This window comes from Rhinopithecus roxellana, chromosome 4 (assembly GCF_007565055.1).
Source record: "Rhinopithecus roxellana isolate Shanxi Qingling chromosome 4, ASM756505v1, whole genome shotgun sequence".
Taxonomy (NCBI): Eukaryota; Metazoa; Chordata; class Mammalia; order Primates; family Cercopithecidae; genus Rhinopithecus; species Rhinopithecus roxellana.
The window spans coordinates 177707660-177734346 of NC_044552.1; the positions used below are offsets into that span (position 1 = coordinate 177707660).

The 26687-nt window shown below is 42.6% G+C and overlaps 1 protein-coding gene across 1 annotated transcript in view; it reads right to left on the reverse strand.

Moving 5' to 3' along the window:
* PLEKHG1 (pleckstrin homology and RhoGEF domain containing G1) overlaps positions 1-26687 on the reverse strand; it is a 157520-nt gene that overhangs the window by 86739 nt on the left and 44094 nt on the right. The window contains 2 exon segments of the mRNA XM_030928737.1: positions 21164-21307; positions 21309-21673. Coding sequence (XP_030784597.1) covers positions 21164-21307; positions 21309-21673 — 509 coding nt within the window.

The window sequence follows — 26687 nt, forward strand, 5'->3', positions numbered from 1 at the left end:
CAGGCATGGTGATGCATGCCTGTAATCCCAGCTACTCTGGAGGCTAAGGCAGGAGAACTGCTTGAACTGGAGGTGGAGGCTGTGGTGAGCTGAGATCGTGCCATTGCACTCCAGTCTGGACAATGACAGTGAATCTCCATCTCAAACAACAACAACAACAACAACAACAACAACAACAACAACCACCACCGAAGTCCTAATGCCATCTAAAAGTTTCCAAGACCCTTGTCCTCTTGCTATGACCAGGCAGACAGTAAATCCTGCCTCTCCTCTCCCACCTACATCTTTTCTGAAACTGACTTGTCCTCTCTCTCATTGCTGCCTTGACCTTGTTCTTATCTCTCTCCTGGACTCCTGCAAGGACATCCTAGCCCATCTCCCTACTGTGGGTCTGACTGCCCACAACTTTTCAAACCTATCCGGCATGATTTTCTAAAACTCAAATTTGATGTCATGCCTCCTGGGTAAAATCCTTCAAGGACTCTTAAATCCCTCCCTACCTTCCTGGGCTCATCTTTGACCACTTTCTTGCTCCCCCTCAACTCCCTCACCTCCACCAACACAGGCACTCACTCACTGCTCTTTCAGGAATGTCCCTGTCCCCTGCCCTCTCATGCTGTTCCATTATTATGGATTCTTTTCCCACTGCCAGTATTGGCTCTCCTGCTCATCACCACCTTCCTGCCCCCTGTCTGGGTCAGGTACTCCAAGTCTGTATAACTCCATGATAAAGGAAGCATAGGATCATCATCATGTAGTGCCACAAAAATATCTTTGTCATTCCTTCTCTCTCTGAAACTGGTATCAACAGTTAGTAGGCACTGTGCTTCAGCTTTCCCAGCAATGAATGAGTGTAGACTCAGCAACCTCATGGAGTGAACTCCCAGAAACGAGCAATGTGCACAGCCCGGGAAGGCAAGGGTTAACGGTTGCCCCGCTGCTCCCTCTCTAGCTAAGAGGCGAGGGCTGTACAGAATCTTAACCCAGCCCAACATTCCTCCCTTGTTCCCGGCCTTTGTCACAGGGACAGCATTTTTTTTTACAACACCACCTCTTGAAGATGACAAAGATCCCTAAACTATGCATTTCATTTTTAACTCTCTTCCCACCCACCTCACTCCTGCCTTTGCATAAGAAAAGAAACGCTTCTCTAATCAAAAGTAGATTAACTCTCACCCTTTTCTCTCTGTGCATTTGCATTTGGAACAGCATTTACGAGGCCATAAACAGACCCCTGGGTTGAGTGATTTCGCCACTGCTTTATGGAAAACCAGACAAAAGCAGCCGTCTTTTCAGCAGCTGTGTATTTCTGGTCAGCCACTGCTGGGCGGCCAGCTCGGCAGGTCCCCTCCTTACGAGGCACCCACTTCAGGCTTTCTGAAAGGTTGAGGGCATCACTGTAAGCCCCATTATGAAACTGAAGGGACACCTGTAACATTCCTTGTGAATCCAAAGAGATAAAGGCTTTTTTTCAAAAGACAGTATTTTAAAGTATAAAGGGATGGCTCCCCCTGCCTCCCCCAACACACACACATACCCACCCCACAATGTCCTTTGGGGTGACTGCCCCAGTGAGATACTGCCATTTGAAACAGCAGGCTCTCTCCATTTTTAAACTGGCCTACTTTACCGGGGTGGGGGTGAGGAGTGTTGGTCATTAGGAATTAATTTATATTAGTTCAACAAAACAAAGAATCTTTCATAAACATTTTATTTTTTTGAGACAGGCTGTAGCTCTGTTGCCCAGGCTAAAGTGCAGTGACACAATCACAGCTCACTGCAGCCTCCACCTCCCAGGCTCAAGTCATCCTCCCACCTCAGCCTTCCAAGTAGCTGGGACTACAGGCAGGTGCCATCATGCCTGGCTAATTTTTGTATTTTTTTTTTGTAGAGACAGGGTTTTGCCATGTTGCCGAGGCTGTTTTTTTTTTTTTTTTTTTTTGAGATGGAGTCTTGCTCTGTCGCCCAGGCTGGAGTGCAGTGGCACCATCTCTGCTCACTGCAAGCTCCGCCTCCCGGGTTCACACCATTTTCCTGCCTCAGCCTCCCAAGTAGCTGGGACTACAGGTGCCCGCCACCACACCTGGCTAAGTTTTTGTATTTTTAGTAGAGACAAGGTTTCACCGTGTTAGGCAGGATGGTCTCGATCTCCTGACCTCGTGATCCACCCACCTCAGCCTGGCTTTTATGTTCTGCCTGCCTCGCCTCCCAAAGTGCTGGGATTACAGGCATGAGCCACTGTGCCACAACTAAAACAAAGAATCTTAACATTCAGTTTTGCTTTGGGTTGGACGGAAGCTGGCAATTTCTCATCATGTCTGCATTATTTTCATAAAACCTCCTCCCCTTACAGAGTAAGGAGGATTCTTTGTTTTTATAAAGTGTCATCTCACCTTGGTTAAGGGATCAGTTATTGTACAGGGATCCTTGCTAAGTATTAAAAGGTAATTCTATTTAGTTAAATCCTGATGGATGTTGCAACATGAATGAACCTTGGAAACATGCTAAGTGAAATGAGCCAGCCACAGAAGGACAGATCCTGTAAGCCATTGCTTACATGAGGGATCCAGAGTAGGCAAATTCAGAGACAAAAAGTAGATTGGAGGTTGCCAGGAGCTGGAGAGAGAGAGGAATGGGGAGTCAGTGTTTAACAGGTACAGAGTTTCTGTGTTGGGATGATGAAAAAGTTCTGGAAATGGACAGCGGCCATAGTTGGGCAACACTGTGTGTCTACCTAATGCCACTGAATTATATATATAAAAATGGTTAAAATAAGTTTTAAGTTATGTATGTCTTCCCACAATGAAAAACCTTTACGAAGTTCATTATAAATAAAAACTTACTTTGTTATGAAGGCCAGCCAACAGACAATATATTTTACTTTTATTTTTATTTTTTTGAGACAGAGTCTCACTCTGTCACCCGGGCTAGAGTGCAGTGGCATGATCTCGGCTCACTGCAACCTCTGCCTCCTGGGTTCGAGTGATTCTCCTGCCTTGGCCTCCCGAGTAGCTGGGATCACCGGTGCCTTCTACCATGCTCGGCTAAGTTTTGTAGTTTTAGTAGAGACAGAGTTTCACCATGTTGGCCGGGCTGGTCTCGCACTCCTGACCTCAGGTGAATCAACCGCTTTGACCTCCCAAAGGGCTGGGTTTACAGGCGTGAGCCACTTCGCCCGGCCACTACAATATATTTGAGATACTACAGCAAACATTATAAAAATTTTCCTTGCTATTTAGGCTCATCGGTAAGGATTTCAGTGATGCTCTGGGCCATAATTCACAAGTAAAAACTACCAGGAGGATCAAGGTGAGTCCTCGCCCTTCCAAATGGCCTTACATTAATTAGACTACTAAGGAGTTCTTTCCTCTGGCTCCTTGGTGCTGTCATTTCCACTTCGTCCTACCCCCTCCATTTGCTGTGGGCTAAGGCACCAAATAATGAAGCTTATTTTAAACATGTAGGGTAAATAGGCTTTTAGTGAGAGTTCGGGGCCTCTCCCTGGGGAAAGACACAGGCCTCACTGTTTGGCATTTGAAATATCTATTTTGGCTGCTCAAAGGACTTACTTATTTCCTGATTGGATTTTTGAGGGCTGAGGCTGGTGGAGATGCCATCGCTAGTCATCAGTAGACTTATGCTTCTTGAATTAGACTCATTTACGGAGGATGAAGCTGAGGTCGGAATGGTTATTTGTCCATGGGCATACAGCTGACTGTCAGCATGGGTCTGAAGCCCAGACCCATGTGCTCTGTCCATGAAATTAACTCCAATTTGACTCAGCTCAGATCAAAACTCTGAAAAAAAAATTATTCATTCCACCATTGCAGCCCTCTATTATAGTGGAAATGAATTCCAACTACATGAAGACATGTCAGGTAAATTAAAAATTGCAACGAAATATCTTTTTTATTTGTCAAGTTAAAATAATTTTCTGAAATACCTTAACATAGATTAGGAAGCATAACAATATTACAATACTTTAGAACATACCAGAAATTATTGGTCTTGCCCAACTATATGAATAATAATATCTCTTATTTGAATGCTTACTACACCTAGCATTGTGCTCAACATTGTACACGAATTATCTAATTTTTGCAACAATCCTATTATTCCCATGTTACAGATGAAGACACTGACAAATTGAAAAGCTTAGTAACTTGTCCACATCAAACAGGGAAATGGCTGGGCCAGGATCTGGATTCAGTTCTTGGAGATTTTAAAGTCTGTTCTCTGTCCTTTTGTTACATTCCATACAGATCAGGAGATAATTTGTGCTGCCTTTAAAAGTTTGTTTGCTTTACTAAAAAAAAAAATTCCTGTTAGGATACTAAATCTCAATACTGATTGTCTATTGGAATCTGCAGACCTTTAAGGAAAACTGACCCCAGCCCCAGAGACTGGGATTCCGCTAGCCCAGGATACAGCTTAGGTGGAGGGAATTATACAAGCTCCCCAGGTGACTCTCATGTGCAACCTCTGCTTTAGAAAGATTCCTAGTTTTCAGCTGTTCTTCCTAACCAGCTTTCTTAGGCAACAGCCTCTAGTCGCTTAAATAATAGTCCCTCTAAACCCGTGTATGTGAGCTTCCTATCCTTGGTATTACTATAACTCATGACCAGTTAATTGTGTATTTCTCACAAAAGACATTATAGTATTTTCTTTATTCCTCCTTTTGAAGTAAGAATGTTCTTCTAGATCTTTTTTTTTTTTTTTTTTTCCGAGACAGAGTCTTGCTCTGTCACCCAGGCTATAGTGCAGTGGCATGATCTCAGCTTACTGCAACCTCAGCCTCCTGGTTTCAAGTGATTCTCCTGCCTCAGCCTCCCGAGTAGCTGGGACTACAGGTGCCCACCACCATGCCCGGCTAATTTTTATATTTTTAGTAGAGATGGGGTTTCACTATGTTGTCCAGGCTGCTCTTGAACTCCTGACCTCTTGATCCACCTGCCCCGGCCTCCCAAAGTGCTGGGATTACAGGCATGAGCTACCACTCCTGGCCCTTTTGGTGCATTTTCTTACCAAAAGTAGTCCTTGAACATTCTAGATAAATCTGAATACAAGTAAATTTACATATTTTATCAGTAGTCTTCTTTTCCTCATCCCTTTTCAAATAGGACCTGAAACTTCAGAGCCAGCTCCTACTTTAGAACAGGAGGTGGCAAAATCAGGTCCCAGACAATCAACTGGTCTGTTAATTACCACATGCAGATGAGTCCAGAAAGTCTCTCTGGTCTTATAGGATAGTGGGTGCCAATTTCTCACCCTCAGAAGGCTACCTATATTTCTGCTAGGGGAAAAAAGGGTAACGTCACAGATTGCTTTAGACTCATCTCAAGACATTACTAAGGAAGTGACCCTAATTGTTCCCTTAGCACAGATTTCCCCTGTCTCAAGGCTCTGGTTTTGTCTGAACCACGTGGCCGCTGGTCGTAGATGAAATGTCCAGCTCTTCCCTTTACACCTGCCCAGGCTCGATTTCACCCTGGTCGGTGGCTGAGATGCAGACAACTGGGCAATCAAGTATGTTCCCAGAAATTTTCATTGACAAGTTTGTTTGAGGACCCGCCTTAACTGGCACGTAGGAGGCACTCAATAAAATGTTTCAGGGTTTTTCCAGTTGTCTCCAAATGAAATAGCTGGGAGGCAGGAATAGGATGCAACCCGGCACTGCCAATATTTAACTGCAAGATGTAGGGTGTGAACAGCTATCAGCTGTTGAGTGTTTATGCTGTGCCAGGTCAGTGCTAATGACTTCATGGGCACTAACTCACTGAATCTTCACACCATTTTAAAAGGAACACAACATCTCCTCCATTTTAAGATGAAGAAACTGCAGGTCACAGAAGGAATTCTTCAACATCAAAGATAGGTCAGGTGCAGTGGCTCACGCCTGTAATCCCAGCACTTCAGGAGGCTGAGGTGGGTGAAATAACTTGAGTTCAGGAGTTCCAGATCAGCTTGGCCAACATGGTGAAACCCAGCCTCTACTAAAAATACAAAAAAATTTGCTGGGTGTGATGGTAGGCATCTGTAATCCCAGCTACTCGGGGAGGCTGAGGCAGGAGAATCACTTGAACTGGGGAGGTGGAGGTTGCAGTGAGCTGAGATCGTGGCACTGCACACTCCAGCCTGGGCCACAGAGCAAGACTCTATCTCAAAAAAAAAAAAGTCACAGGTAGTAAGTGGGAGCCAGGATTTGCTTCCATTTGGAGAAATCACTGGCATCTCTGGATCTCCATTTCCCTGTGTATAAAAATGACAGCAAATACTAGAAAATTTACTCAGCAAATGTTTATGAATGGCCTATTAAGTGTCAGACACAGTGCTGAGTGTGAGGAATATAAAACATATATAAAATTTTATAAAATATCAAACTTAAGTAAAACACTCCTTACTCTTTCAGAATTTATGGTCAGATTTAACTGAGTTATTTCCAGTTCTAAAATTTGGTGTGGTTCTAGTCAATGGAAAATCCCACGCCATTGGAGGTAACCTAAGTGTGCATCAATGGATGAATGGGTAAACAAAATGCAGTCTACACACACAATGGAATATTACTCAGCTGTAAGAAGGAACACAATGAACACCTGCTATCACATGGATGAACCTTGAAGATAATATGCTAAGTGAAGTAAGCTAGTCACAACAAGACAGATATTCTGATTCCACTTATATGGGTTCTCTCAAGTAGTCGAAGTCCTTGTGACAGAAAGTAGAAAAGTGGTTCCCTGAGGCTGAGGTGGGGAATGGGGAGTTATTGTTTATTGGGTGCACAATTTCAGTTTGGAGGATGGAAAAGTTCTGGAGATGGATGGTGGTGATGGTTGCACAACAATGTGAACGTACTTGATGTACTTGGTACCCCTGAATTGCATGCTTAAAAGTTTTTTTTTTTGAGACAGAGTTTTGCTCTTGTCACCTAGGCTGGAGTTCAATGGCATGATCTCGGCTCACTGCAACTTCCACCTCCTGGGTTCAAGCGATTCTCCTGCCTCAGCCTCCTGAGTAGCTGGAATTACAGGCGTGCGCCACCACGCCTGGCTAATTTTTTGTATTATTAGTAGAGAGGGTTTCACCATGTTGGCCAGGCTGGTCTTAAACTACTGACCTCAGGGGATCCACCCACCTCAACCTCCCAAAGTGCTGAGATTACAGGTGTGAGCCACCACGCCCGACCAAAAATTGTTGTTAATTCTGATGTATATATTACCACAATTTAAGAAACGGACTTAAAACATTTCATGAAAGCTGCTATCTAGAACAATTGCCATTCCCTTCAAGTGGCAAAACAATCTTAGTAGGAAGAGGAAAAATCAGAAACATAAATGATCAGAAAGCAGTTAACTACTAAGTTACGTAGGTGAAAAAGTCATGAGTTAGTCCAAGCTGTCTTTCCTGTTCTACGTGTTACAGAACAGGGCTGCTTGGACTGTCACACTAACTCTCAGCTTATCGCATGACCCAGGTAAATCTTCCACATGATCAGTTTTCCAAGGTGCAAGTAATACTTCACTTTGGAATAAATTTCTGGCCGTGGGAAACTTCTCCCAAATGAAGGCTGGTGTGTTTAGAAGATAATTTTCTGAATTGTATAATTTTCTATCCACTCTGGATAACTGAATATTCAAGATGGCACACACTTAAAATGCAGCGTGATTCTAACCCAACCAAACGGGACCTGTTTTAGCAAATCTTCAATAGAATTTTGCCTACAGCAGTCTTTGCAATATATGAGCAGTTCCTCAGCAGACCAGTAATAATAGCTACTCAATCACCTGAATGAACTGACGTTTTTAAAATGCCTGTTCATTAAAAGTCAAAATGTTGCCTTAAAAGCAAAGCCTGAGAGAATAAAAAGGAACTTTACAGTTACAGGCATTTTTGAAAGTGTTTAAGCTTGCAAATGAACTGAACGCACCTAGTTATGTCGATGAAAAGAACAGTTACCTATATATTCTACTTCCCTTCCATTACACTGTCTGTCCTCTCATTTAATACACTAACTCTGAATCTACAAATATAGGTGGAAATTATTTTAATTTGAGCATTAGAAACTCACTGATATGTTAAGTCTCCTTGGCATACTAGTTTCACATTCATAGCAAATGCTATAGTTTATGCAAGAATATTTGACCAAATTATGCAAATCCTTTCAGTAAAAAACTTCCTACAACTATTTACAAGTAATCATGCTAGTTTTCAGAAATATGAATCAACTCACACTACTAAGAGTTTAAAATTCTTTCAAACCATTTTTTTTTCTTATAAGGTGGAAATAAAAAGTGAATTAAGGATATTTGTGGCAGTTTTTATTAGTCTTATTTAACATTAACGGCAGACCATGTTTTTTTGGCAAGGGTGGTAGAACTCTTTAATCTTCCAGTCTGAGAAAAGGGGAGGAAGGAGTGGTGAAACGTATTTGTAACAAGTCATAATACTCCAAAGAATAGGTACAGTCAGTTCTGCTATGATGTTTGTTTTGAAAACATGAATTTGTTCCCACGAGATTAATATGTTAGGGAACAATTTGAATGTAATTCTCATTTCTGAATTTTTTTTTTTTTTTTTTTTTTTTTTTTTTTGAGACGGAGTCTCGCTGTGTCGCCCACGCTGGAGTGCAGTGGCACGATCTCGGCTCACTGCAAGCTCCGCCTCCAGGGTGCATGCCATTCTCCTGCCTCAGCCTCCGAGTAGCTGGGACTACAGGCGCCCGCCACCACGCCTGGCTAGTTTTTTGTATTTTTAGTAGAGACGGGGTTTCACCATGTTAGCCAGGATGGTCTTGATCTCCTGACCTCGTGATCCACCCGCCTCGGCCTCCCAAAGTGCTGGGATTACAGGCTTGAGCCACCGCGCCTGGCCTCATTTCTGAATTTTGCTTCTGCACGATTTCATCCATGAGAAACACTGGGTGGATGCAGAAAATTGCATCTAGTGACAGCAGCATAGGAACAAAACCCACGCAGGCTCCTGACAACCTAGCAGCTACCTTGGTCTCCCCTGAGTGCATTTGGAACCTGGCCCATTCACATCAGTCTGTCAACTCCAGGTCCATGGCAGGTGACCCTCCACCTTGACAAGGCATAAGCTGCAGCCCTGCCCACAGCCTCCCCTCTCTAATTTTCTCTTTCCTCTCAGTCTGTCTTATCTTTTTCTTCTGAGTTCTCTGCTCTTTTTATCTTTTTCTCCCTCTCTTGCTTCCTTTTGTTCTCCAGGGTGGCCGGTGTGGGCACATGGTGGTGGCTTCCATATACAACTTCAAATCTTTTTGAAGGTGAGTTCCATATTTACTATAGCATGTATGTATGTTTTAATAATTTATTATGTATAAAACTATGCCTCCATTTTTGATTTTTTTTGTATATGTGTCATGGATGAAGTTTTTGAGTGTTATTCTTAGTATCCCATTTTTCTCCTCCATGTGATTTTGCTGAGTGATTTTTTTTTTTTTTTTTTTTGAGACGGAGTCTCGGTCTGTCACCCAGGCTGGAGTGCAGTGGTGCAATCTCGGTTCACTGTAACCTCTGTCTCCCAGGTTCAAGCGATTATCATAGCTCAGCCTCCTGAGTAGCTGGGATTACAGGTGCCTGCCACCATGCCCAGCTAATTTTTGTATTTTTAGTAGAGATGGGGTTTCAACATGGTGGCCAGGCTGGTCTTGAACTCCTGACCTCAAGTGATCCACCTGCCTTGGCCTCCCGAAGTGCATAAGCCACAGGCATGAACCACTGCGGCTGGCCAAAGTGTGTGATTTCTGAGAACACATATGTTATGCATCATAGAGTTCACACACCAGAAAATGACGTTTTGGTCACTGATGGACTGCAGATATGATGGTCCCATGTGATTACGATACTGGGATTTTCACTGTACCTTTTCTATGCTTAGATCCACAAATGCCATTGTGTTTTAGTTGCCTACAGTATTCAGTGCAGTAAGATGCTGTATAGGTTGGCCGGGCGCGGTGGCTCAAGCCTGTAATCCTAGCACTTTGGGAGGCCGAGACGGGCGGATTGCGAGATCAGGAGATCGAGACCATCCTGGCTAACACTGTGAAACCCTGTCTCTACTAAAAACTACAAAAAAACTAGCCGGGCGAGGTGGCGGCGCCTGTAGTCCCAGCTACCTGGGAGGCTGAGGCAGGAGAATGGCGTGAACCCGGGAGGCGGAGTTTGCAGTGAGCTGAGATCCGGCCACAGCACTCCAGCCTGGGTGACAGAGCGAGACTCCGTCTCAAAAAAAAAAAAAAAAAAAAAAAAAAAAAGATGCTGTATAGGTTTGTACCTTAGAAGCAATAGGCTATACCATATAGCCTTGGTGTGTGGTAGGCTGTACCATCTAGGTTTGTGTAAGTAAACTCTATGATGCCTGCATAATGGTAAAATCACCTGACATTTTTCAGAACGTATCGCTGTCATTAAGTGATACATGACTATATTACTGCAGGACTGATCATAGACACTTTGAAACTCATTTAGCTCTTTCCCTCTATCATCTATACTCTCTTTCCTGGGTCTTAGACATTTGATATGGGAGTAAAAACAATCCCTGTGTATAATATATTCTCAGATCATGCATTCTTGCAACCGGGGAAGAATGGCCTACAAAGCCTGATTTGGGACCTCATATATCCCGGATTTCCTTGGACTGACTCAACTATTCATCCCAGCTCCAAGTTGCAAGAAGCCAGTCAAGACTGTCAGGAATTCAAGGGTGACCTTGCCCTTATCTGAGATCTAGTGTTTCTCAGGGTGACACTGAGGGATGTCACCACATCCATAATTATCATACCAAGAAGTGATTACACTATTGCCACAAAGTTCTTGGTAATTTGAAAACTGTATCACAAGTAAAGGTTAACAATGTAAATTTGTTCTCTAAAAGTCCACCTCTGAAAAGATGTGAGCTGACTTCAATTTCTTATGGAAAAGCATCCACAACAGTGTTGGTTGATTTGGGGACTGCAGGTCTTAAAAATGCAGTAAAAAATTTTTAGTAATTTGTTTTAATTGCCTACTTTTTCTTCCAGTGCCCGCATTCTCATTTTGGCTTCTTGGAATGGCTACAGAAATGAGGTTAAAAGAAGGGCAGAGGCCAGGCATGGTGGCTTACGCCTGTAATCCCAAAACTTTGGGAGGCCGAAGCAGGCATATCATGAGGTCAGGAGATAGAGATCATCCCGGCTAACTCAGTGAAAGCCCATCTCTACTAAAAATACCAAAACTTAGCTGAACGTGGTGGCGGGTGCCTGTAGTCCCAGTTACTCAGGAGGCTGAGTCAGGAGAATCGCTTGAACCCAGGAGGCGGAGGTTGCAGTGAGCAGAGATCACACCACTGCACTCCAGCCTGGGGACAGAACGAGTCTCCGTCTCAACAACAAAAATAAATAAGAAGGGCGAGACAGTACAAGGGAGGGCATTCAGTTTTCTTACAAACTTTATCAGTGTGGCAATGAACCTTCAGCTTCCAAGCATCATTCTATTAGGTGTCTGATGGCTTTCATCCATTACCCTTATTGATTCCCTCCCACTCACAGGGTTTTCAGAATGCTACCAAGATAAGCACAGTCCCTGCCTTTGAACTAGGCTAGGCCCGGTATTTATTAGCCTGAAACACTAACTATGGTGCTAAATAATTTCACAGAGCCCTACTGGCAGGTCAAATGAACTGGAATGAGTAGGAAAAAAAGGAGGGGGTGGGAAGTAATCAGGAATGATGGGAGAAAGGGTAGGGAAAAGGGGTGGAGACATAGAAGAAGGGAGGGAGGAACAGTAGGCGATATACTGGTCTGAAGCCTTAAATAAAGAATGCACTTAAAACATTCTACGAGGTTATTTAGTAGACAGTAATGTTCATCTCAGCAGGTAAGCACCACCAAAATCTTTCTTACTTTCTTCCTTATTTATTTATTTTTTGAGATGGAGTCTCGCTCTGTCGCCCAGGCTGGAGTGCAGTAACACAATCTCAGCTCACTGCAACCTCCACCTCCCGGGCTCAAGCAATTCTCCTGCCTCAGCCTCCTGAGTAGCTGGGACTACAGGCATGTACCACCACATCCAGCTAATTTTTTTTGTATTTTTAGTAGAGCCATGGTTCCGCATGTTGGTCAGGCTGGTCTTGAACTCCTGACCTCAAATGACCCACCTGCCTTGGCTGTCCCAAAGTGCTGGGATTATACGTATGAGCCACCATGCCCGGCCTCTTCCTTTTTATTTTAAGTGAGGGTGGTGGGGGATACACCATCACTAAATGGTAGGTTTTACAATGAAAATGCCTTCGTTATACATAATGCATGCCAGAAACTGCCGGTTGTTTACAAAAGTTGTTTCCTACCTTCTTTGGACACATGGCTAGACTGCACCTCCCATTCTCCCCTTATAGTTTGGTGTAGCCAGGTGACAACATTCTCATTGGGAGTTTGAGAAAAGGGAGGTGTATCAATTCTATGTGTGTCTCAAAATCTTCCCCGTACATATCTCCATGTCTCCTTGCCCGTCTAGTTGACTGAGATGGCAACCTTGGAAGCCATATGCTGAAGACAGCTAAGCCTCCTCAGCCTGGGTCCCTGAATGACTGCATGGAGGAGTGCTGCTCCTCCTCACTTGAACACTTGCAAAGGACGGTTACAGGAGAAAGAAAGAAACTTGGGTGAAGTCACTAGATTTGGAGGTCTGTATGTTACTGATATAGTTTGGATCGGCCCAAACCTCATATTGAAATGTAATCTCCCATGTTGGAGGTGGGGCCTCGTGGGAGGTGACTGGATCATGGGGGCGGATTTCTCATGAATGGTTTAGCACCTTAGTAATGGTTTAGCATTCCCTTAGTAATGTCCTCAGGATAGTGATTGAGCTCTTGTAAGAGCTGGTGGTTTAAGTGTGCGGCCCCTCCCTGCGCTCTCTTTTTTTGTGTTTTTGAGATGGAGTCTCACTCTATTGCCCAGGCTGGAGCGCAATGGCGCTATCTTGGCTCACTGCAACCTCTGCCTCCCAGGTTCAACTGATTCTCCTGCCTCAGCCTCCCCAGTAGCTGGGATTACAGGTGCACACCACCACACTCGGCTAATTTTTGTATTTTTAGTAGAGACGGTTTCACCATTGGCCAGGCTGGTCTTGAACTCCTGACATCGTGATCCACCCACCTCAACCTCCCAAAGTGCTGGATTCCAGGCGTGAGCCACTACACCTGGCCACCATGTTCTTTCCTGACATGTGCCATGCCTACTCCCTGTTCGCCTTCTGCCATGATTGGAGGCTTCCTGAGACCTCCTCAGAAGCAGATGCCACTATGCTTCCTATAAAGCCTGCAGAACCATCAGCCAAATACATTTCTTTCTTCATAAATTACCCAATCTCAGGTATTTCTTTAGAGCAACACAAGAATGGCCTAATACAGTTACTGTGGCTTAGCCTATCCTTAATGATACACTATGTGTTCCAAATATTTAAAGCTGTCATTTTCAACCAGGGACAGTTTTGCCCTCTAGGGGGTACTTGGCAATGTCTAGAGACAATTTTGTTTGTCACGAATGGGGACGGCAGGGGTTCTATTAGCTTCTAATGGACAGAAGTCAGGTTTGCTGCTAAACGTTCCTACAATGCACACAACTCTCCCTCACAGCCAAGAACTATGCAGTCCAAAACGTCTATGGTACTGCTGGTGCCTGCTCTGGAGAGGTTAAGAAGAGGGCTGAACTTTGAAGCTTCTGTTACAGTCAAAGGGGAGGTATGCAGTGAAAGCAGTGGGCTTTGGAGAAAGGGCTGTTTTTCAGTTCCAGCTCACCCACTAGCCAACTATGTGACCTGGGACAAGTCACTTTGTCCTCTTGTACATTCAATATTCTCATGCTAAAATAGGAATTAAAATACTACCCACATGATGGGACAGTGAGTGAGCAAATTAAGTGCCTAGTGCCTGATACCTGGTAAGTGCTCAAATACTAAATGCTACTAATGTTATTTTTTAGTGTTTTTGTTTTATTGAGGCATCTATCTAGAAAATTTAGAAATGGTAGCTGAATAGTATGTTTATAGCTGTGGGAATCTATCGAGGTGATGGGGATGGTTAGAAAATTTAAGATGTCACAAGACACTCATTGCCTACCATGCTCACAAGAGAATCTAACCAATACAGGTATATTAAATTATTTTCCTAAGTTTTGACTCAAGATCTGGCCATAAAAGTTTGGAGCAAATAACTCAACTTGACATCAGTCACAAAGTACACATGAACTCTTTTGTTCAGCCAACAGCTACTTTTGCAGAGCAACTCTGCAAATCTCAGCTCATTTTGCTTTCACCAAATGCTGCCCACCTTGAACTGTTTTCATTAGTCATTAGCAATGCAACAGCAGGTATTTATATCACATTCAAAATGGGCAAACCCATTAGAAATGAAAAGAGGTGAAAGATCAGTTCTCCCTGCCCTCCTTCCCAGATCAGATTGCAGTATGAAGACACGAACACTCAAAATCACTAACTGTTGCCACCTTCTAAGTTTGTGCTGCTGTGGTTGAAGTGGTGAAAGATGAGAGTGAGGTAAGGTAAGGTGGGGAGTAAGGGGTCATAATAACAAGAACAACAATAATAATACAGAGATACGGCAATATGTAGTCAAAGTGAGATTTTTGAGGGATTATGTACAATGATTTGATGTACTATTTAAGGAATGACTCCTAAATAAGCAGAAAACTAACAGGTTTGTCTCTAAATTATCATCGATATTAAATGGTTTTAAGAAAGATCTCATTCACCCATTACAATAAAATCTCTTGGAGGAAAAAAATAGACTCATTCACATAAAAGTGCTCAAATGCCTCATTAAAAAGTACATAAATGATGCCAAGTACTACAGTGTACGTTCTTTATTAAATCCACCCACATAACAAGCCTTCATTAAAAACAATCCCTACCAACTCCTACACTCAAGCATGGGACACATTTTTCTCCCTTGGTATTTAAAAACCTTTAGTCTAAGAGAACCTTGTAAAAAGTATCTAATAAATGTTATTTAAACTGGAGGGAAAGTATGGAGAGAAGATATCTGTAAATAAAAAGACAACAAAATCTGTGACAATTCCCCTCTTCTCAACAGTCTTCTTTCTTGGTGCAAAACCTGACTCTTTTAGTCCAGCATCCTAGGCAGGTATGGCCAGGCCAGGGAATGCCTATGCACAACCATTCCATTATGGCTAAGGAAAAACAGTAACAGACGCACACTGCCCTTTTCATACCAGACAATTTTGTCTCTCCAGCAGGATCAATGGGAAGACAAGCTTAATCAGAAACTATCTCCACACTTGACAGTGTTGTCCTCAAGGGAGGGGTGCCCCCAGGACAAAAGCCAACTCAGATTCCATTTCATCCAAGTCATAGACATCTCACAGGGCTAAGAGCTAAGTGTCCAGGCAGAGTATGTGGTGAAATTACTGCAGAAGCTCTCTGGACCTGCGTCCTCGATTTCCTTCTTTCATTCTGCACAAATTTTGGAGAAGGTTTGCTTCCCCAGCATAAGACAGTTCTTCAATTAATTGGATATCACCAGTACAAAGAGAAGCCTCTTCTAGGCTATGACAGCGGGGAGAATAGCGTTCAATGTGTTTCAGGGCGCTAAGTGTGTGAAAAACACCCTTCTCTCTTTTATCTTCCCTGACACTGTCTGTACGATCACTCAATAAACAAAGAGTCCACAAAGACTAACGAACACAGAGCTAGGGGTTAGTGATCACCATTCTAATCCTTGTTTAGCTTCAGCTTTTGAATAATGCTGAATGCTTCCAATAAAGATATGCTTACGCTTCTGCTGTTTAAATTTTGAACATTAAGGCTAGAATACTTAGGGTTTTTGTTTTGTTTTGTTTTGTTTTTCCTGGAGTCTCACTCTGTTGCTCTGGGTGGAGTGCAATGGCGTGATCTCGGTAACCTCTGCCTCCTAGGTTCAAGCCATTCATTCTCCTGCCTCAGCCTTCCAAGCAGCTGGGACTACAGGCATGCATCACCAATACCCAGCTAATTTTAGTATTTTTAGTAGAGATGGGGTTTCACCATGTTGGCCAGGCTGGTCTCAAACTCCTGAACTCAAGTGATCCGCCTACCTCGGCCTCCCAAAGTGCTGGGATTACAGGCGTGAGCCACAGCACCCGGCCCCAATACTTAGTTTTTTTTTTTTAAACAAACTTTATGGATAAAGGTGCATGAAAAGGATTTTAGCTCTCTGACATATAATAGAAAAAGATAAAATCGTTTTATAATGAACAATTCAGCCAGTTTTTTCACTAAATACACATGTCCTCAATATCACCAAATATGGCTTAATTTAGTATCTTTCAGAGGTCAACGATGCCATTTTGTAACAGAAATGTACCTTGTCATTACACAGCATTAACATGATGAACTATTCTAAAACTTTACTAACAGGTTACAACAGGCCATGAACTATATCTGAGGCCAAATCTTAGGAGGTTCTCAAAGGCTCTTTTGTAGATCATTTAGAAAGATTAAAGAAACCAGCCTACCCATGACAGTCCCTGCCCAGTCAATCGAAGGTCCCATTAAACATTAAAGAGACCCTTATTTTCTGCTTTCCAACTATGGATTTCTATCTCTCCACAAATTGTATCATTGGAAATTTAACTTTTAAAACTTGCTTTCATATTTATCATCTCATTTTATCTGTGAATGCTGTTAGAGGTATAAATAAAATAGAAATAACAGCTCCATTGTTCCTTTGACTACGATTCACAGTCAAGATCTTACCTCTTTCTCTAAAATGTCAAGTGTACAAAAGTAAATGACTAGGAGCAGAGGATGGAAGAGCCACAGCTGGGGAGGGGACAAGGGATGAGAGAGAAGGATCTGGGGAAGAATGAAGAGCAACAGGAATAAGAACCACCACATTTTGGGGTTCAACTTTCAGAAAACATTAGGAATTCATTTCTGAATTCCTAAATGGCATAGGAAAGAATATCTAAATATGTGAGATTATTTTAATACAATGTCTCCACATCTGGGAAAGAAGGGCATACCATACTCTTTACATGTGTAACCAACATCTGGGAATCCTATTGTTCAACTGCGGTCAGGAGGATCTCTTCTTCGAAATAAGCTGCTCTGATATTTGGGACTGTGTTGAAATGTCAAATCGTCATTCCTGCTCATGTTTTTTTAACTCAGTGTATACAGATCAATGATCTTTCACAAAAATGTTGCTGTTCGCAAGTCCTAAACATGAAATCGAAACTTGAGTGGTAAGGATTACGTATCTATATGGCATGCAGATAAAATGTACTACTAATGGGGGTAATTAAGCTGAGAAGAGATTCAATAAAGCAGAGTGTACAAAGTCAGAAATACGCTACTGTAGAAATTAAAAGTGACTTCAATTAGACGAGCTTCTTTTCCCCCAGAAATTATTTTTGCTTGGAAAGAGGCAGCTAAGGCTGGGCGCAGTGGCTCACACCTGTAAGTCCACCATTTTGGGAGGCTGAGGCAAAGGGGTCTCTTGAGGCTGGCAGTTTGAGACAAGCCTGGACGACATATTGAGATCCTGTCTCTACAAAAATTAAAAACAAAAAAAGTAACTTAGTAAGGTGTGGTGGTGTGCACTTGTATTCCTAGATACATGGGAGGCTGAGGCAGGAGGATTGCATGAGCCCAGGAGGTCAAGGTTGCAGTGAGCCATGATCATGCCACTGCACTCCAGCCTGGGTGATACAGTGAGACCCTTATTCAAAATAGATAAATAAAGAGCCAACTAAAAAAAAAAAGTCTGTCTTTTAGTCAGGGTAAAAGTTTTTATCATAATAGGCTGTTAACAAGCAGCCCTTTTCTTAATTTAAAATTCTGCATTTGAAAAATGGAGAACATTGGATAACTCATTTACAACATTATACAAATAGGTTAGAACTAGATCAAGGAAAACAGATTTTGAAGGAATTGATACTTTGTGTTTTAAAATAATACCCATATGACAGTCTTTTATTGGGTAGAGTTACTGCAGGCTTGACAATAACTGTTTACTTTCCATTAAGAAAAGAACTCGATAAAAGTGGTCTAGCCACTCTGATAAAGTTGTGATCTGGAGAAACAGCTGTGGTCTCATAGCCAAAATAGATGAAGAGGCTTCAACCAACTAATCTCTGATACGAAACAATTGAAAGTTTTCTAGGAGGAAACATTCTAGGGTAAATGATGTAAAGCATTCTAGTGACTTCTGGAACAGGGGAGCATCTATGTCTTCCTGCATGGATCCCTCCCTCTTCATTTGGGACTCTTCCTCCCCAGGCACCCTTCTTTCTAATACCCACCCCCTTCTGCGCCTCTCCTTCCCCTAATTTCCACCTCAGATTTCCAGTGGGTTCATTAGAAATAATCAAAATAATAATGGTAAAATCACCCATTAAGGTTTGTTTTTTTTTTCCTCTAATTAAATTTCTGCTCTAGTGAATTGGCTAATCTGATTTTTTTTTTCTTTCTTTTTTTAAGATGGAGTCTTGTTCTGTCATCCAGGCTGGAGTGCAGCGGTGTGATCTTGGCTCACTGCAGCCTCTGCCCCCCAGGTTCAAGCAATTCTACTCTCTCAGCCTCCCAAGTAGCTGGGATTATAGGCATGCACCACCATGCCCAGCTAATTTTTGTATTTTTAGTAGAGATGGGCTTTCACCATGTTGCCCAGGCTGGTCTTGAACTCCTGACCTCAGGTGATCTGCCCACCTCGGTCTCCTAAAGTGCCGGGATTACAGGCATGAGCCACCGCATCCAGCCTAATCTGATTATTTTTGTGAAAGACTTTAGGTAAAACATAGTATACACAGTGATCACTCTCAGCTAGCAAACTTAGGAGAAGGCTGGCAATAGTGATGAGTGTAGTTTCCATTTACTAATTGATTACTATGTGCCAGGCACAGGTGCAGAGCTTTTTATACTTTATCTTACCCAATTCTCATAATAACCCTATGAGGCAGGTCCTGCTTATTAGTCCCATTTGACAGTTGATGAAACATGGCACAAACTTATAGCCTAAGACAGGGGTGAGCAAACTGTGGCCCTTGGGTCAAACGAGACTCTAAAGAGGTACTGGCATGTTCAGGCCCCGTTATTCACAGTGTATGTGGCTGCTTTTGAGTTTCAATGGCAGAGTTCATCAGTTGTGACCAAGACCTTAGGGTCCATAAGGCCGAAACTATTTACTATCTGGCCGTGCGTAGATAAAGCTCACCAACCCCTAGTGTAAAACACAGTTGATTCATGAATAAAGAAAAAAGGCAAGAACATTTGGACAGCTTCACATAGAACTTACATTGAAATTTTCTTAGAAAAAATAAATTCTGTCTTTATCTATTTTCTTTCATTCATCTGTTACCTGTTTCTTCTCACCTAAGGTTTATCAACTAGCCTCAGGAAAAAATAAAAGTGTTAATGGAATACCAGTTCAGTAATTAAAGGTTTCTCTCCATAAGGTGAGTTTTGATTAGGTAGAAAAGTTTCCAAGAAGGAAAGGAAAAAAAAGCATAGACCAAAGAAAGCTTGAATAACCATATGTTTCCTGAGAGGCTGTAAAATTTTTGGCTGTTTTACAGGTATTTCTTCTCAAGTACAAATGACATCATTGTTGAAAATTATAAAAAACAGGCCTACTTTATTCTACATTTGGTACCACATATTGTTTCAGTTGACCATCAATTGACTTTTCTATTTTTACTGGGAAGGTACGTCATAACTATTTTTAGTAGACAGAGTCTGGTACTATCATTTGTGGATCACACATAGTCATGCTTTAGAATTCTTCTTCTAAAGCTATGAGAATGTACTTGAGGGAAGAACATGCTTACTGGCAATATTCTACTGTACTCTGAAACATACTCTAGAGTCAATGTCTAAAACAGGAAACAGTTACAAACAAATGAAAGAACCTGCTGTATTAGTAGGCAGCAAAGCAAGTGTAGCTTTATATCATATAAATCTGCCTTGAGGCTGGGCACGGTGGCTCACGCCTGTAATCCCAGCACTTTGGGAGGCCGAGGCGGGTGGATCACCTGAGGTCGGGAGTTCAAGACCAGCCTGACCAACATGGTGAAACCCCATCTCTACTAAAAATACAAAATTAGCTGGGTGTGCTGGCGCATGCCTGTAATCTCAGCTACTCAGGAGGCTGAGGCAGGAGAATCGCTTGAACCCGGGAGGTGGAGGTTGCAGCGAGCTGAGATCATGCCATTGCACTTCAGCCTGGGAAACAAGAGTGAAACTCTGTCTCAAAAAACAAAACAAAACAAAACAAAAACCTGCCCTTGAGATAGTAATGTTTTTAAATATAATCGGGAGTGAGTTAACATCTGAGCTTCTCTGATAATTCGTGCTTTATCCTTTAAAATGACCCAGAAAATCAAAATCAAATAATTGAATTTCCAGAGGATGTGACCTGGCACATAAGCTGAGCTCAATTCACATGAAATAATTTGTGCAAGTAATTTATAATAATAATATATGCAAAATAATTTATATAGGATTACTCACTGTAAACAGTGAACAGAAAGGAGACACTTGAGACAAGACAAAGCCCATGGCTTTTCTCTACCTTTCAACCCTTTCCCCAAACACCAACCAATACAGGAGTAGCACACAGCAGCGGCTGCAAACCTGTCTGCACATTAAAATCACCTGTGCATCTTCCACAATTCCACCACCCAAGCCCCACCCAGGCCAATGAAATCACAGTTGCTGAGTGTGGGATTCATGTCTCAGTGGTTTTGGAAGCTCCCAGACGCCAGTAGAGAGTGGTGATTAAGGTAAGCTGAGGTTCAGTCATACACCTGCCACTTATGCTGCAGGAGACCTGAGTCCTCCTCCATCCTCACCTGCCCCACTGCGTGTGAGTCACTCTGACATCTTGGGTAGGATTCATTAACACAGCATCCTGCTATGGGCACTGTATCATCATTCTTGTTCCTCACTCATAACTAATTTGTTAATGCAAATATTAAGAGGATGTTAATACAGTGAGTTACGGCCTTAGGGTTTCTCTTAAAAGTTACTCTCTCTTTAAACATTCACATCCCTTCCGCCTCTTAGAAGACATCCCCTACACCTGGCTTGGCTTTGCCGTCTCTTTTGCAAGCATATTTCTTCTGCATGTTGAACATTAAAAGTGAAGTCGGCCTTACCTCTACGATGCTTTTTAAATCTTGCACATAAGTCCTTTCGGTCTCCAGAATTTCCTGAACAACTCTATCCACATAGAGGAGCTTGGGGCTGGTGGCCGAGTCTGTGGTAGTCTTGGGTGTCCTGTTAGAGTCCACTTTCCACTGCTGCCCTGGGCAGCCTTTCGCTGCCTTCGTCTGCGTTCTGTTGCCCGGCGGCGGGGTGGTCCCTCTGCAGCTCACTGCTGGAAAACGGCCTGGCCGGAATCAGCTCCAGTTTTATGGCCCCTACCTCCTTATCCTGGTTAAACAAGCCCAAGTGGCTATTTGAAACTAAGGTCATTCTGCTGCCGAAGGAACCATGGCTGTCGCGGGAAGAGGCCGAGGATGATGTGGAACCGAAGCTGACGGGTCGGTCACTATCAGAGAGCTCCATCGTCTTCAGTTCTTGAGGGCAGGAATGCCTGGCTGTGGTCTTGGGATCTGGAACTTTGGTTACAGCTGATGGCACTTCAAGACGCAACTGGTGCCCATCTATATGCATTAAAGAAAATAAATAAAAAGGACAAGATAAGCAATTCTATCAAGCAGAGGGTTGAAAGGAAGTAAAAACCTGGCTCAAATAAATACAGTCAGTAACAAGGTGTTCAGTTATAGAAGGGAATACAAAGGTACCTGCTGGTGGAGCAAGATGCAAAATCAGTGTTCCCAAAGCATCACCTGGGTGCCTGTTAGAAATGCACAGTCTCGGGCTCTGACCTCGACCTGCTGAACTTGAATCTGCACTTTAATAAGATCCCAGAATGACTTATAAGCATTAAAGTTTGAGAAACACTAGACCTGTTGTCTCAAAAGTGTGACCACCTGGAGTGACTCTTATGCAAATTAGTCTAGATTCACTAAATTAAAGACTCAGCGGTCAGGGCACCCGGAATCGATCACTTTAACAAGCACCACAAGTGGTTCTTATGAACTTAAAAGGGACCCAAAGTGACTCCTATGGAATTTTGAAAAACCTTGTTCTAGATTTTAAGTATTTCACCATAATTCCACAAAATTTTAGGCTAGCATCCTGGAGCCACCACTAGTTGATTTAAATAATGCTGGCAACTTTACATTTCACTTGCATACAGCATTAAAGAAAGTGTCACATAGACAATAATTTTCTAGTACTAGGCAAGAAAAAGATATAGTCATACACAGCATAATGATGTTTTGGTCAACAATGAACTGCAGGCTGGGCACGGTGGCTCACGCCTGTAAATCCCAGCACTTTGGGAGGTTGGGAGGGGGGGAAATCACTTGAGGCCAGGAGTTTGAGACCAGCCTGGCCAACATGCCAAAACCCTGTCGCTACTAAAAAATACAAAAATTAGCTAATCAGGAAGCTGAGGCACGAGAATTGCTTGAACCCGGGAGGCAGATGTTGCAGTGAGCCGAGATCCTGCCACTGAACTCCAGCCTGGGCAATAGAGCGAGACTCTGTCTCAAAACAAAACAACAAACTGTGTATATGGCAGTGGTCAGAGCAATCTGCCGTACCATCCAGCCTAGATGTGTCAAGGGCTATGCCATATAGGTTTGTGAGAGTATGCTCTGTGATGTTGTTCATACAATGATGAAGTTGCCCGACAACGCGTCTCAGAATGTACCCCCATGCTGAAGTGATGCATGACTGTATTAAGACTCACACCCCACTGAAAACTTATCCTCTTAACACAGCACTTCTCCAGATCACTTCTTAAAAACTGGCATTCTATTTGTGGCATATATGGAGTTACGATACTACTAGAGAGTATGTTTGATTAACTACAACACTCCACAAGTACAGTTATAAAATCATGTAATTATATGACGAATCTAGGAACTAAATTATGAGAACAATTATGAGAAAACGGTGCCGTCTTGTTTAGAAAAGGGCAAAAGGAAAAACTGTCTGCAAAGTCAAAAGGTCACGTAATGGTGAAACCCCGTCTCTACTAAAAAAAATACAAAAAAATTAGCCACGCCTGGTGGTGGGCGCCTGTAGTCCCAGCTACTAGGGAGGCTGAGGCAGGAGAATGGTGAGAACCTGGGAGGCGGAGTTTGCAGTGAGCTGAGATCGCGCCACTGAACTCCAGCCTGGGTGACAGAGCAAGACTCCGTCTAAAAAAAAAAAAAAAAAAAAAAAAAAAAGTCACATAATATCCACAGCATTTAAATATGATGTTAGGCCCCAAAAGGACCCACATGAAAATTAAACATTCAGAAGCTGTTTGGGTAAAACACTCAAAATTCCAACCTTCCTCACTTCTAAGGCAGGGTCAACATTTCTCCCTCAAATAATGAGATTCCAAGTCTCATTCTTTCATAGAGAAATTTTGTTTATAGAAACAAAATGTCTTGTGATATAGAATGTGATTAATAAAGAAATTTGCTTCATTTTGCTAGGTTACCTTACCACAAAAACATGCTTATAGGTTTTACTAGAAAAATGTAAGAGGGAAACTTATGTTTGGAAGGTTACAATGTGACAAACACAGTAAAAAGGATACATAGTAATGATCATTTTTCAACAGTAATGGAAATTTGGTTTGATTCGATAATAAAGATCACTAAACAATTGGTACTAATATTTTTAGAATATAAAGTATCCATCAAGTCTCTCCTTCAATGTACTGTTTCTAGATAGTTTATATTCATGACAAGTATTAGTACAAACTTACCATGCAAATATTAAAGTTATGAATACAAAATGAAGGAACTAATTCTGAGTCAAGAAGGAGTGGTAAGACATGTAGGAACATGTAGGAAGACATGCAGTTTATCTGCGAAACCACTACCACATGCTAGAGTTTACCACAAATTTTTAATGCTTTTGCAATATTCTTTCTGCTTGTTCTATAACAACTTTACGACCTATAAAACATGAATTGGTTATAGTAGTTAAAATGCACTTGACCTAGAAAGCCTGATCCAACTTGAGTGTGGCAAAAATCCAAGCAGCATTCATGCATTTAGGTATGCGTGCAGCAAAGGAGGCTTGCTCACGTTTGGGACTGGTGTTGAGAAAGTCATGGGCAGTCTAAAGTAGAGGCAGACACAACAATGTTTTCTATTCACATCCACTATAACCAGGACCATCAGGCTGATCTCACTGTAGGAAATGGGCACTCACTTGGGAAGTATCTTAGGATACTTTGGGAAACCAAGGGTCCAATGAGGCTATGATTTGGGACTAAACATAAGTTGGATTTTTTTTTTTTTGAGATGGAGTTTTGTGCTTGTCACCCAGGCTGGAGTGCAATGGCATGATCTCAGCTCACTGCAACCTCTGCTTCCCTCGTTCAAGCAATTCTCCTGCCTCAGTCTCCCTAGTAGCTGGAATTACAGGCATGTGCCACCATGCCCAGCTAATTTTTATATTTTTAGAAGAGATGGGTTTCACCATGTTGGCCAGGCTGGTCTCAAACTCCTGACTGCAGATGATCCACCTGCCTTGGCCTCCCAAAGTGCTGGGATTACAGGTGTGAGCCACCACGCCCGGCCAAGTTGGAAATACTCTATAACAGGGGTGCGGTACCTGTCCATAGCCTGTCAGAAACCAAGCAGCACAGCAGAAGGTGAGCAGTGGGCGAATGAGCATTGCCGCCTGAGCTCAGGTCAGCAGAAGCATTAGATTCTCATAGGAGTGTGAGCCCTATTTTGACCTATGCATGCCAGGGATCTAGGTTGCACGCTCCTTATGAGAATCTAATTCCTGATGATCTGAGGTGGAACTGTTTCATCCTGAAAGCATCCCCACTACCCTACCCCCACCAGCTCAACCCACCCTTCATCCCTCGAAAAACTGCCTTCCATGAAACCAGTCCCTGGTGTCAAAAAAGTTGAAAGGCCAAGACATCTGGAAAGGTCTACCCCCCATAGATCTGTACATACTGTCTGCAGGGCAAGTTCTGATTTTCTAACCGGAGAAGAATCAATCTCTCCAGAATAGAAAACTGTCTTTCACACAGTTACAAAACTCTTGGCACTATATTCATGATCAGGACTAGTGAAAAATGGACATAACAGAGAGACACATTATTTTCTTATCATCATTTTTCTCTACTTACTTTCACTTTAGATACCCAATATTGGGACAGAAGGATTAAAGAGGAATAAAAGCTGCTTTTAGAGGACCCCAGGTTGGGCTGCTAGAAATGACAATGTCTTTAGAAATACTTTCAAAGGTGGGAAAGAGCGGGATGTAAAACGTACATCAATAGGGACCCCTTCATGGATAGATCTTAAATAGCAGCATAGATTGGGCACCGCTGCGGGGACAGCTTCAAATGTTCCAATGCCAGTCCATGGTCAGGCCTGGCTGCCAACCAGGCACTTTCTAAAATAGACCATTTTAGAAGTTTGGTGTCCATAGTATTTAGCCAAGCTTACCACCCCAAACTAAAGACCTTCCAAAATTACCAATGACAGAAGTGAAACATTTAAAGTCAGGTCATATAATGGCATGTAATATGAGACCGCACTTGCTAATGGCTAACATTTTTTATGTTGATTCATTGCTTATAAGATAATTATAGTTTCCTCACATAGGAAAATACACCTCTTAAAAACTGTCTAGTCTTGTTCTCACTTTCCTCAAAATAATTTAAGATTTCCACCCTGTCTGGCCTATTCTAATGCAACTCACCAATTATTAATATTTATCTCTAGAGCTGTGTTGCTCCACACAGTAGCCAGTGGCCACATGTGGCTACTGAGAACGTGAAACGCAGCCAGGCTGGGCACAGTGGCTCATGCCTATAATTCCAGCACTTTGGGAGGCTGAAGCAGGCAGATCACTTGAGCTCAGGAGTTCGAGACTAGCCTGGGCAACCTACTAAAACCCCACCTCAAATACAGAAAATACAAAAAATTAGCCGGGTGTGGTGGCACGTGCCTGTAGACCCAGCTGCTTGGAGTCACAGCTGCAGTAAGCCATGATCGTGCCACTGCACTCCAGCCTGGGTGGCAAAGTGAGACCTTGACTCAAAATAAATAAATAAATAAATAAACAAACACAGTCAGTCTGAATTGAGATGTAAGATACACACCAGATTTCAGTAACTTAGTATGAAACTAAAAACATGAAATAAAATACCTCATTAATAATTTTTATATTTGTGTATTGAAATAGTAATTTGGATTAGGTTAAATAAAACATCTCATTGAAATTATTTTCACTGGTTTCATTTTACTTTTTTTTTTTTTTTTTTTTTTTTTGAGATAGAGTTTTGCTCTTGTTGCCCAGGCTGGAGTGAAGTGGTGCAATCTCGGCTCAATGCGACCTCCGCCTCCTGGGTTCAAGCAATTCTCCTGCTTCAGCCTCCCAAGTAGCTGGGATTACAGGTGCCCGCCACCATGCCTGGCTAATTTTAGTACTTTTAGTAGAGATGGGGTTTCACCATGTTGGCCAGGCTGGTCTCGAACTCCTGACATCGTGATCTACCCGCCTCGGCCTCCCAAAGTCCTGGGATTACAGGTGTGAGCCACTGCGCCTGGTCTACTTTCTTATTTTAAATTTATT